This window comes from Amblyraja radiata, chromosome 14, assembly GCF_010909765.2.
Source record: "Amblyraja radiata isolate CabotCenter1 chromosome 14, sAmbRad1.1.pri, whole genome shotgun sequence".
Taxonomy (NCBI): domain Eukaryota; kingdom Metazoa; phylum Chordata; class Chondrichthyes; order Rajiformes; family Rajidae; genus Amblyraja; species Amblyraja radiata.
In genome coordinates, this window is record NC_045969.1 from 29,377,296 (window position 1) to 29,390,537 (window position 13,242).

Sequence of the window (13,242 nt, forward strand, 5' to 3'; positions counted from 1 at the left end):
AACACGGGAACACATACACCCTCAGACCCAACACAGGGGAACACACACAACACAGGGGAACACACGCACACACTCACAACACAGGGGAACACACACCCTCACACACAACACGGGAACACATACACCCTCACACACACACACCGTCACACACAATACAGGGAAACAGACACTCCCTCACACACAACACACGGGAACACACACACACCCTCACACCCCCCACAGGGGAACACACACAACACAGAGGAACACACACAACACAGAGGAACACACACACCCTCACACACAAACCTTCACACACAACACAGGGGAACACGCACACCCTCACACACAACACAGGGGAACACGCACACCCTCACACACAACACAGAGAAACACACACACATCCTCACACACAACACAAGGTCTGAAGAAGGGTCTCGACCCGAAACGTCACCCATTTCTTCTCTCTAGAGATGCTGCCTGACCCACTGAATTACTCTAGCATTTTGTGTCTACAAGGTCACACACCCTCACACACAATACAGGATCACACACACAATACAGGGAACACTCCATCCCCATTACACATAACAAATGGTCACACACCCCCACCCCTCTCCCATCACACAGTCCCTCACCACCCTCCTATCACACACTACACAGGGTCACTGAGTCCTTCATTAACCTCCTGAAAGAATCCCCACCTTGAACTCACACTCTACTCTCTGGGCCCACAGCCCCCCACCCCTTCGCTGAACACCCCACCTCCACTTTGAATTTTTACACCCTCACTAACCCCTCACCCAGTCCCCACCCCTTCTATACGAACTCACTTACCCTCGCAGCTCCAACCCCCCTCCTGTACCCCAACCCCTCCCTGAGGAATAAAGTTGTTGTTTGATTTCTTGAGGGGCTCTGGGCTTATAAAAATGATCTAATATAAAGACACGAGTACTGTGGAATGAAGCCAGAACATTGCGGATGCCGGCTGCCGTAAAACTCCAAAGAAGAAGAAGAAGAACCCCTCCCTGTTAACCCCCTCTCTGAACCCACAATCCTATCTCTGACCCTAACATCTTTCCTGCACCTCACCCAATCCAGACACTCACCCAACACCCCCCCCCCCCCCAAATTAACTCCGACCCCTCCCTGCGCCCCAACTCACTGAACCCACACTCTCCAACAACGCAAACCCCTTCCCTCATCTAGCGGCCGTCACCGACCCTCACTGTACTTTAAACCTTGAACCACCGATGTCTGGCTCCGCTCTATAATCTTTGGTCTGGCGGGTTCATCGCCGCGCCGCATATTTTGAATTCGCGCGGCGCTTCCGTCCTCCCGCGGCCGCCGTACGGGGTCTGGACCAAAGATTATAGAGGAGCCCAACGCTTCGACCCGGGCATCGAGCGGAGGATCATCGCGGCGCCAAGATGGTGGGAATGGAGCGGGGCCGGGGGAGCGGGGCCTGGGTAGCGGGGCCGGGGGAGCGGGGCCTGGGGTAGCGGGGCCGGGGGGGCAGCGGGCCTGGGCCTGGGGTGAAGCGGGGCCTGATGTGGAGCTGGGGCCGGGGGAGCTGCGGCCGATGCCCCCGGGCCTGGGGGAGCGGGGCCGATGTGGGGGCCTGGTATAGCGGGTCCTGGGGGAGCGGGGCCGGGCTGGGAGCGGGGCGCCTGGGGGACGCGGAGGATGGCCTGGCGAGCGGTCCGTGGGTCTGCGGTCGTGGTCGCGGGCTGAGGATCGGTCCCGTGCTGGGTCCCGGGTCCCGCTGTAGGGACCGGGTCGAGGATTCTGTCGGGAGTGGGGACGGGGGCCGATCCGGTCCCGGCGAGCGGTGGCTGGACGTGGGATCCCAGTCCGTACGGTCGGGGCCAGGGAGAGATCTGAAGCTGCTGAGGACAGACAGTCTGTGTCGGTCAGTGGCAGGGGATCAGTGGAGAACAGAGGCCACGGGTGGCATCACACTCCGTGAACTGGCGGGCCGGTGATGGGGTCCCATCCGTTGCTGCGTTTGAGGGACAATTCCAGATCCCAGTTGTGCGAATGAGCACCAATCCCATTCCGTGCAGGGTGGAGAGTGAATGATATATTCCACAAATTAAATGTAGGAATGTTCCAACATTTTGTAATCTTGAAAATCAAGCCTGTAATTTATCCCATCAGATAAAGAATAAAAATAACTTTAATTTGATACCTAATTCACTTTCATATCTTCAGTATTAAAAATGTTATGGTCATTTTCATACTCGGAAATTGGCATCTTGTTCCCTATTGCTTTTCCATTGACTTAACACAAAAGCTGTGATCGAGGACAGTCAAAAGCCCATAACTTTCTTAAAAATTAAGAGAACTGAATGAAATTGGCAGTTATTGTAGATTGAAGCATTCTGAAACAAATATAAAGCATCTTACTTGGATGACCTGATATTAAAGCATATAATTAGTTAGTTACCTAATTGTAGCTAATTACAAAATTGACCGTTGTGACAGAAATACCTGTTGTAATAAACACCCAGACTGCCTTGCAAATTAAAAAATGTGATATTCTCAAGTTCAGAACTTTAATATTATTGTATTATATGCTGTAAGTCTGTAACAGATCGGTAAAGAAATTACAATTTCTAGCAAAAGACTGCCTTTATCGAGAAGATCAGTTGCTAGCTGGTACATTGGCATATCATAATCAGAAGCATCATCATACTCCTCAGATTGTAAACAACAAGCAACTCTGTACACCTTGTTTTTCCTCAACTTTTCAATTTTGGCATTGTGAACTACAACTTTTTGGTCTTCAAACCACGCATGACATGCCTTTCGGCCCACTACTTTCCCATTAAGAATGTCATGTAGATCGTCACATTTGGAGTAGTCCAAATTTGGATAATCTCTGCGAATGCAGTCCAAATCAGTCTCTTGCTGGGCATCTGGATTGACAATTTTGCATTTCTTCTTTGGAGACATCTTTTTAAAATGTAAAGAAAAAAAACACTGAACAACATTAACAGAAACAAGTTATTATTTGCAGTTTTAGAAAAAAGATAGAAATGATAGTTAAACACTAAAACAAATAGTAAATACCCAACAAAAAAATCATATTCATCAGTTTAATCAAATCTAATTCATCTAATCAATTCAATCTAAATTCAATTACTAGATCTAAACATCTATCCATTTCTTAAGAAAAGGCTAAAATGTTTAAATAGCCTAAGTATCCTAATAACGAATAAACTGATCCCATTCACACAAGAATTCACGATATAACATGATTTTTAAATCTCACTTTGTCATAAATTTATATGCCAAATGGAAGGAATTTAATTTTTAATTCCCATAAATTAATCCAGAAACATCCACTCTCAAGATAATCAAAATCATTATTTTTTGCACAATACATCTGACTAAAACTGTACTCTGGATATTTAGTATGGAAATATTGATCATGGATGGACAATAACACAAAATATAGATGATTTAGATGTTCTTATGACATGATTGTGCATAAAAAAACAAGAATTTGATTATCTTGGGGAGTGGATGTTTCTGGAATGGGATCGATTGGAATGTTGCCGTTGCCATAGATTTAAGCCCATATCGGCAGGCAAGACTAGGCCAATTCGTATGTTGTCCTAAATAACATTTTTCGCAGCACAAGATTAAAATGAAGCCACACCAAAAAGCAGAATAATATGTTAAATAAACGACATACCTTTTGTTTTGTCCTGATATTGCGATCCGTGATGTTGAAGGCGGTTTTAGTCGCATTTAAATTCAATCCAGTGACACAATGGTATAGCAAATTTAAAAAAAAAAGGGAAGGGAAGCCCGAACGATTTTTCTTCATCAGCTAGCAGCCCGAGGAAATCCCTCTCCGACAACCAATACAAATCTGCATTTTAATCCCCCCCTCCCCCCAAAGCCTCCGGAATCACATGCACCGGCAGTGGCAGATCTACAGCGCTGCTGATGGTAGGTTTTGTAACAACGCTATTAAATGTTGGCCACTGCAGTAACTACATTTTATTGCAGCTGGTCGGATTGGCTCCACTCCGCACAAGCTTCGTGTCAGCAACTGTGCTTGCACAGAGTAACGAAGAAAGGAAAGGGATTCTCAAAGTTGAGCAGGTAACATTTTTATTTTTTACTTTGATATTATTGACATGTTCCATATCGGAGGGAGAGATCAACTGAGACGATTTACCAAGAAAAAGCCTGCATTGTAAGAAGAGGCGAGGTAGTTGTTTGGGAAATCAGCTTCTCTGAGATGACAGTGACCTTTTGTACGCTGATCTACATCCCAGTCATTACTACATTTTCTTTCTTACTTACATACTTACTGCCTATTATGCCTCCTGGCATGTAGGGCAGCAACGAAGGTCCTCCACTCCTTGTTGATTCCTTCAGTTGCTGTTTCCGTAACATATTTGTTTTACGAGACAGGGTTGTTAGCCCTGTGCTCAACCTCGAACCTGGATCACTCTTCGTCTTGCCTCTATCCTTTGACCTGTCCAGCATGGGAGATCCTAACAGGAGACTAATTCTTTCTTTACATTCATCCCTCCACCACCAGCATGTTGCATGTCTAGGCCACAACAGCATCTCACAAACTCACAAATTCTTCTACAAATTCACATTGGTAAATGGTTGCATTGTGCTGCACACAAACCCTCAACTAGAAAGCCAACGGCAAACTGACGCATGGAACGTGTTAAGAGCTTGCTGTGGGCCGGATAAAATCTTGAGGCAGGCCGGATGCGGCCCGCGGGCCATAGTTTGGAGACCCCTGGTCTATTGCGAAAGTGTTCTATCTTTGTTCTGCAGTTGTCACTTTATACAACTCCGGCTAAAGCTTATCACTTTGAGGATGCAAAACCCACTCGGCTTGAAGAGAGGATCTCTGCTCTGCGGAACCACATCAAACCATATGCCGCCCAGTATCAGGTATGGCAAATCTCTTGAGTTTTGTCCTGTGGAGAAAAAAGTGGGATTTATTTGAATTGTATGACTCAATGGTTTCCCAATAGTTTCCTCCAAGAATGAGAGAAGTTGGTAGAAGTCTGGGTTACTGTATTCTGGGAACTTTTTTGCAATCTCCTTGTTTAACTAAAAAATAAAATGGCACCTAAGTGGGTCAGGCACCAACTGTGGAGGGAATGAACAGATGATGGTTTGGATCTAGACCTTTTCTGCAGTCTGAAGAAATGTCCTGACCCAAAATGGCATTTGTCCACTCCCTGCCTGACCCGCTGAGATGCTCCAGCACTTAGGTTTTTGTTTAAAATTCCAGCATCTGCAGTTTCTTGTGTCACCTTGTTTTAACTATTAGATTGCTATCATTGTTCCTTGGATTTGCTAGGTATAGGTGCAGATCCCAATTAATAGTGGATTCTCCAATCCAGGACAGGGTTCGTATCTGAAGAAAACCCCAAATATTGACACATTTTACCTATGCCCATAAACATTTAGTAATCTTATCAAACGTGGACCTTTGTTAAAGATGGTACTTAGAAACGTTTCATTTAATACAAACAAATGCCTTCAGGTGCAGAGTAGTGAATGCAATTGTGGACTTTGTTCTTTAGTGAAGACAGATTTTTATATTCATTTATTTACTTTTTTTTCTCCTCAGGGTGTTTACAAGAATCTTCAGCCTAAAATAGAAAGAACTGTCCAGTTTGGAAAAGGTAAGGATCTATCTGAGTTTGTGGTACATTTTGGTGCTTTGTACAGAGTGAGGTTTAAGAAATAGAAGTGTGATTAGATCACACAGCTCTTCCGTTCATGGCTAACCTTTTGCCGTAATGCTAATTAACTGCATTTTTAGCGCAATTCTGCATCTACTCTGTGAAGTGCCACAACAATTTAGTATGTTTTGATGAGACACCTTTCATTCTTTTAAATTCTTGGAGATTATGTCCAGTCTATTTAATCTCTCATCAACCCACTATCCCAAGTATAAACCTGGTGCTGCAGTTCCTCTGTTGCAAGTGTATTTTCCTTTGGTAGTCAGATCATACCTATTCACTCTATTCCAGCTGCAGACTTACCAGGGCTTTATGTAAATAGAGCAAGGCATCTCCACACTTATAATCAAATCCTCTTGCAATAGAGCCCTTCAGAATTGCTTGCAATGCCTGTATATTACCTCTGCTGACCTAAGTACAAGGGCACCAGGTTGCTCTAAATAGACACCTCTCAGTGTCTTGACAGTTTAAAATATACAAGCATTGCTTTGCTTCCGTTCACTGACTATCTACACAGGAACTCTCTGTTGCTGAATATGGTGATCGAACTGGAGATCAGGCCCCTGGATTACTGCTGTTTGATCAATGAACCCATTTCAGCACTTCTAAGGCTAGCTCAAAACCATTTGACTTTGATGAACAGCTGGCAGCTGTTACTTTGCTAATTCTCATGTGAACGTGGTTTTAAGGTGGCCAAGCTCAGTCATGTGTGTCATGGACCCTTACCATGAAATAATTTTGCTCATCAAAATTTATCATACGCAATGTCTTATTCAGTTTTCAATTTTGGTAGTCCTCTCATTGGCATTGAAATACTGATAGTTGGACTGAGAATGTGTGTGTTGTAAAAATAGCTTAACTAAGAATCAAAGGTACACAAAAATGCTGGAGAAACTCAGCGGGTGCAGCAGCATCTATGGAGCGAATGAAATAGGCGACGCTTCGGGCCGAAACCCTTCTTCAGCTTAACTAAGAATCATGTGGGTTGTCCCAGCAGACTAAACCTAAATCATGGCCATCATTGTGCACTCTGAACCCAATTACAGTGCAATAAACAAATCTCATGTATTCCATGCAGAATATAAATTTCTCTAATTTCAAGTAACCCTTGCATCCCCCCTCTCTCTACGTCCCTCCCCCTCCCTAGTCGTCATACCAGTTTTTGTGTCTATCTATAGTGTCATACGGTATGGAAACAGGCCCTGCAGCCCAACTCGTCCATACTGACCAAGATGCTCCCTCTAAACTAGTCCCATTTGCCTGAATTTGACCCATATCCTTCTAAACCTTTCCTATATGCATATTGGATGCTTAATCATTAAAATTAGTTGATTTATGACTTTGGTTATACCGTGCACAGCACCCTTCTACCTCTTGTTTTCACCAAGGAAATACATTTACCGTTAGCTCATAAACACAGTCGTAGTAATGGATTGTCCTGATGTTTTTTGTTGTCTCTGACAGACGGCTATATCTTTCTGAAGAATCCGCCATCGGGATTTTACCCACGGGCTGGAGTCATCACACTCGCTGGAGTGGCAGGTCTACTGCTGGCCGGAAGGGGTAGGTTCAGGAGCAACTTTTCATTTTAGATGCAGTTTAGTCATCTGATGAAGCCTATCTGAGCTCAGTCATGCAATCACAATGACTAAGTGACTTGTACTCTTCCATTTCACCAAAACAAATACAATGGTTAACGTTTACCTGCACACACCATCGTGGCCTGGTGGGGGGAGAGGGTTGTTGCTGTTGATATAGACAAGAAACGGAAGAGGCTGAGAGCAAAGACAATATAAAAGGACATAAACTTTTTATGATGCATTGCAGCTGCCTCCTGTTAGATAGACATTGTTGCAACCAATGTGTGCACAGCGAGTTGTAATAAAAGGACTGAGATGGGGATCACCAAGGGCAGTGTTAGTTTGGCCACCAGAAGTACGTGATCTTGTTTCCGAGTTGTGCCATGGGATTTTTCATCATCACTGGTGGGGATGCGGTATCTTGCTTTATCCCCTCATTTCTTTATCCCCTCATTCACAAAACTACACTCCGACAGTGCTACACTTGAAACGCAAGCATAGGTTGCTGCTTTACAATCCCTGAGTTTGGCTTAAGTCTGCAATCTCCTGGCACAGGCACATATACTACCTTGGACACAAATGGGCCCTATGAACTGGAGCCATGACTTGAGATTGGCCAAAAAACAATTTGGGAGGTAAACGAATGCCCTCTGTTTTTGCATGTCCAATCATACTATCACCCTCCCCAGCACCAGATTCACTTGGATGTTGAACTGCTGGTTACAATCTCTCTAAATAAGATGGGTTGATTTCAGTTTCTTTTCTAGTATTCCATTGGCTTCATTTAAGTACATTTATATTTATTTTGATGAAATTATAGGTTCCCGTGCAAGGAAAGTGATTTATTCATGCGGGTTTATAGCTGCTTGCGCCTCTTTGTATTATCCTCAAGCAACAGTTGAAATCACAAAGGTGAGTACCTTGTTTGAATCCCAGTTCCACATTGATTGATTCCATTATGGAAATATCAGAACAATAACTAGGTGATAAGATTCATTCTAAATATTTGAATTGTTAAACATGATTTATGAGCTAAAAAATAACTGATGGAGGTACTCAGCGGGTCAGTCAGCATCTGTGAAATGAAATGGCCTGACAACATTTTGGGCTGGCACCCTTCATCAGAAATGTATCCGAAACATTGTCCGTTTCCCTCCACAGATGCTGCCTAACCCACTGTGTTCCTCCAGCACTTTGTTTTTTCCCCTCAAAATTCCAGGGTGTACAATCTTCCAGGTCCCCAAAATATGATTTATATCTGTTTGACATGCCTCAGGATTTTTTAATTATTTATGTTGTTTAAAATATATCCCAAAGAAAATGATGCATTTAATTAGTGTCTTTGGCACAGGTTGTCAAAAACTGCTTTAGATTTTCTGTTGCCAATGCACTCTTTGGAGTAGGGAAATGTCAGTACCAGCTTGTGCAGTGAATTATCAAACCATCTGCTACTGCTGGTGGAGCATTTGTTGTCAGGTCCACATGTTAGGACACTTACGAGTAGGTTTAATGAATCTTTCAGAATGTACCATCCATGACAAAGTGCTGATGAGAATACCTCAGATGACCTCTTTTCATTTAATCGAACTGGCTAGTTAATCTGCAGCTGTAATCTTGTTTTTTCTTCAAGTGACATGGATGTCATTAGGAAAACCTGTAACATGGGTGGCCAAATTTGAAAGTTATTAAATCATAATGAAATACCACAGCATTAAAAATGGGTCTACCTTTTGATAATTTTGAGCTAATTTGTGATCAAAATCGACGAAAATGGGACCAGAATTTACTATATTGAAAAAAAAAATCGAGAAAAATAATATACTGATTTCTAAGCTCCCTTACAAAATGTTAGCACGTAACACCACGAGGCCCATAGTTCAGGTCAGGATCATTACAATCGCATTGTTAAAAAAGAAAATTTTAAAATTGCGAGGAGTACAAACAAAACCGGAGGGACTACAGATATGAGACATTGATAAAATTAGTGAGCAAACTAGATTTATATTTCATGATTTCAAGTTCTATTCATTATTAAGTATTTTAATGGAAAGCTTAAACACAAAATATAAACGATAAAAAAAGAAACAATAAATATAAAAACGGTTACTTTGCTTGTAATTCACACATTTCACACGTGACCAAATGGACACTTATTCACGTTCTGCTGCAAAAACTTGGGGCATCAGAAAACCATCTTATCGGGTGATTAAATAATAAAAATCATAAGCACAATCAGTGTTTGGCTTATATAGAGTTATTTGATTTCAAAATTAATGTAATCTTTGTGGTATAAATTAGCCTAAGGATTTGGTGAAATTCTGCTTGAAAAATGTCACAATAAAAGGCAAGAAAACACAGACATATCTGATATATAAAATAACCTGTAAGTTTGGAGACCTTCAGTTTCACTACTGAGTGGTGTATTTACGGAAACACCCAAATACATTGTGTCTGCAATTTCTCACAGGGTGGACCAGAAACACAAGGCAGATTCCCTTCCCTGAAAGAACATTACTAAAGCAGTTGGGATTTAATATCTTTCGCCCTTGCTGAACTGAACTATGTGTTCATACTTATTTTATTATTGCTGAAATGAGATTTGAACACTGGTCCGGTGATGCAACAAGTATACAATGCTATCTGTCCAAGGAATACATTTCGGCTAGGGCACTGCAGTGTGTAATTAAAATCAGCAGGAGAGATGTTGAAGGGAGATGAGCCAGGATGTGGAATGAGAATTTGAGGGAATATATAAAGAGTAGGGCAGTGAACGGCAGGGTGAAGTGGGTGTTCGTCTGAGGGAGGTGTGATGAAAACACCAGCAGAGATGAACTGCTACATACTGTACAGTCAACACTTTCTGCTTGTGTTTTTTTGAGAAGCCACTGAGACTTGGTTCACATCCATTTAAATTATAAAAAGAAGACAATGGTGTAACCCTAGTTTGGTGCAGGGAGGTAGGACAAATGGTTTCATTAAAAAAGCAAGCTAAGTAACAATGTCAAGGTGATTTTGGATCCTTTGAAACCCACATGTGGAGAACGTGTATGACTAACTGCTCTACTTTTCTCAGGTGACCGGTTCATCGCTTTATGAAATGTCCATGCAATCGTATTTAGCCATTGAATCACTGTGGAAGAAATATAGATACCGCAACCAAGAACCTTCCCCAACACAGGGGAGTAATAAGGTGGTTTCATTTTCTGTCTTATTCAACTTTGAAATCATCTAGGCCTGACCTTTTTCTGTTCCTTATAACCCTACACATATCAACTGTGACTCCATAACTACATTATAAATGGTTTGTATAGCACAAAATTCTGCACAGATTGTTGCTGTCAAAGCATGGTGTGGCACTATATCTTGTTCAGACAGACTGACCCATTCGGAATCACTTCCATGGCACTGTTTCTCTATATAAGTGAAGGATTTGTATAACACAGTCATGCTGGACAAACAGATCCCATTGTGGAGGGTCTGTGTGACACTGGGCTCTGCCCCCTTCGCAGATCAATCCCATGTTGAAGGGTTTGTGTGACTGTCCACCAACACAGATCAATTGTCACATAATAAAGGGATTATGGGCTTTGACCCACTATCTAGATAGATTGCCAGACGGTTCGATCTCCCTGCATACATCATGTGGAAAATATCTCTTGTAACTCTATGTCTATTTCAAGAAGTGTACAAAATAATAATGTTAAATTCTTCACATATAGAGGATGAGAATCTGAAGTCTCGTGTTTGTCCTGTCCTGACCTGAAACATCATCTATCCATTCCCTCGTGTGTTGAGCTTCTCCAGCATTTTGTTCTTTACCCTTGTTTGTTCTATGTCTCTTCTTAAAAATAATTTGCTCACAATGATACATTTATAAAAGTTAAAGAGGTTTAAGTCGTGTCTGAAATGTTCCTCTTAAAGTGTGTCGCCAGCAGGTATGCACTGAGTCCTCCCTATCCCCTAACCTGTGGGATTGCCTGCTATCAGATGCCATTCAGTTCTATGAAAAGGGAATGAGGGGAAAAGGGAACAGATGGAGCAAGGTTTTGAAGGGCAGGTCGCTCTGGAAGGTTAAATCGCATGGGATCCAGCGAGAGCTGGCTGGGAAGTGATGTAGAGTAAAGGTATGAAGAAGTACATAGTTCCCTGAAAGTGGCTTATAGGGTAGTGAAGAAAGCTTTTGGCACGCTGACCTGCATCAGTCAGGGAATTGAGTATAGAAGTTGGTACGTAATGTTACAATTGTACAAGATGTTATGAGGTCACAACTGGAGCATTGGGTTCAGTTTTGATAACCCTACGATAGGAAAGATGCCAGAGATTCATGAGGATTGCAGAGATTTTACGAGAATGTTGCCAGGACTCAAGGAGTACAAGGAGAGCTTGGGCTGTTTTGGACTTGGAGTGCAGATGGCCGGGGAATTATCTTATAGGGCCACACAGTGGCGCAGCTGGTAGAGCTGCTGCCTCACAGTGCCAGAAACGCGGGCTTGATCCTGATGCAAACAAAAAAGGAATCTCACTGTAACATGGTAGACGTAATAATAAAGGAACAGAATAATACAGGAACCATTGACCTTGGTGCTGTCTGTGGAGTTCCATGACTGTGTGAGTTTCCTTCAGGTGTGCCAGTTTCCTCCCACAACCCAAAGACGTGCAGATTTGTCGGTTAATTGTAGAATTGTTAAATGGATAGGGAGTGGCTGAAAAAGTGGGATAACAAAGAACTAGTGTGAACAGGTGGTCAACGTGGACTTGATGGGCCATAGGGCCTGTGTCTCTAAACTAAACTAAATACTAAAGTGTATAAAATCACGAATATATTTAGGAGAATAGATTTTTAGTTTAGTTTAGAGATACAGCATAGAAACAGACCCTTCGGCCACTGTCCGTACTGACCAGTGATCACTTATACACCAACTGGTTCATCCTATACGCTAGGGCCAATTTACAGAAGCCAGTTAACCTACAAACCTGCACGTCTTTGGGATGTGAGAGGAAACTGGAGCACCCAGAGAAAACCCACGCGCTCACAGGGAGAATGCAAACTCTGTACAGACAGCACCCGCGGTGAGGATCAAAACAGGTGGAAGGTATAAAATGTATTAAAAAAGGGCTGCAGATAGGGAATCTGAGGAGGAAGGTGATGTGGAACCAGATAAATGGAAGGATGATGGCCAATGGAACCAGTTGGAGAAGCGGGATAGGAGACCCAGTGGAAATATTGTGTGGATAAGAGGCCCCTTTTTCTCTCTCCACCATTTCCATCAGCTACTGACTCCATACTCTAATGTTTTCTTCCCCCACCCCCAAAACCTGGCTGCATTTGCCCATCATCATCTGGTGCCATCTAATACCTGGTCCAGATTCCAGTATCCATAGTCCCATGTGGCTCCCCTGGACTATCCACTCCTGGATGGTCCACTGATCTTCAGGCAACCATTTATTAAGTCAGCTAGCCTCACCACATGCAATTGACAGAAGTGCGACTCTTTCCGCTCCCACTTTATCAGCAGAAAGAACACATCACCTCCCCCACCCCCAGGATCAAAGGGGATAGATTGTCAAGGGCACCATGTCAGTGACTTGGCCCTTCAACTTAAGTGTTCAGTAACAGGCCAAATGATAGCAGGTTGGGTCAGCCAGAATCGTCCTTACCTTAGGTAAAGAACTGCCGGATAACCTTTGTAAAGGTACTGACCAAAATTATTTTCTGACAGGTGGATTAATGGAATGGTTCTGCTGAAGAAACACGACCTAAAACTGAAGCAATATTTCTTGTGGAACATAATGAAGGTGAATCATTATAATTTAATCACTTCTTATGATGAGTTCAATAATTCATCAGAAATTTATTTTTGGTTGGAAAAATGGGTTCAAAACCCTCTCAATCATACAGAAATGTGTATATAAAATGATCTAATAAAGTACTATTAAAGAGCAAA

The 13,242-nt window shown here is 42.8% G+C and overlaps 1 protein-coding gene across 1 annotated transcript; it reads left to right on the forward strand.

Moving 5' to 3' along the window:
* Positions 1-1,148: 1,148 nt before the first annotated feature.
* apoo (apolipoprotein O) lies at positions 1,149-13,242 on the forward strand. Its single transcript, XM_033032954.1, has 8 exons — positions 1,149-1,412; positions 4,003-4,098; positions 4,795-4,914; positions 5,603-5,657; positions 7,182-7,280; positions 8,118-8,209; positions 10,371-10,487; positions 13,018-13,242. The coding sequence occupies exons 1-8, from the start codon at positions 1,410-1,412 to the stop codon at positions 13,024-13,026; spliced, it is 591 nt and encodes a 196-aa protein (XP_032888845.1). The 5' UTR covers positions 1,149-1,409; the 3' UTR covers positions 13,027-13,242.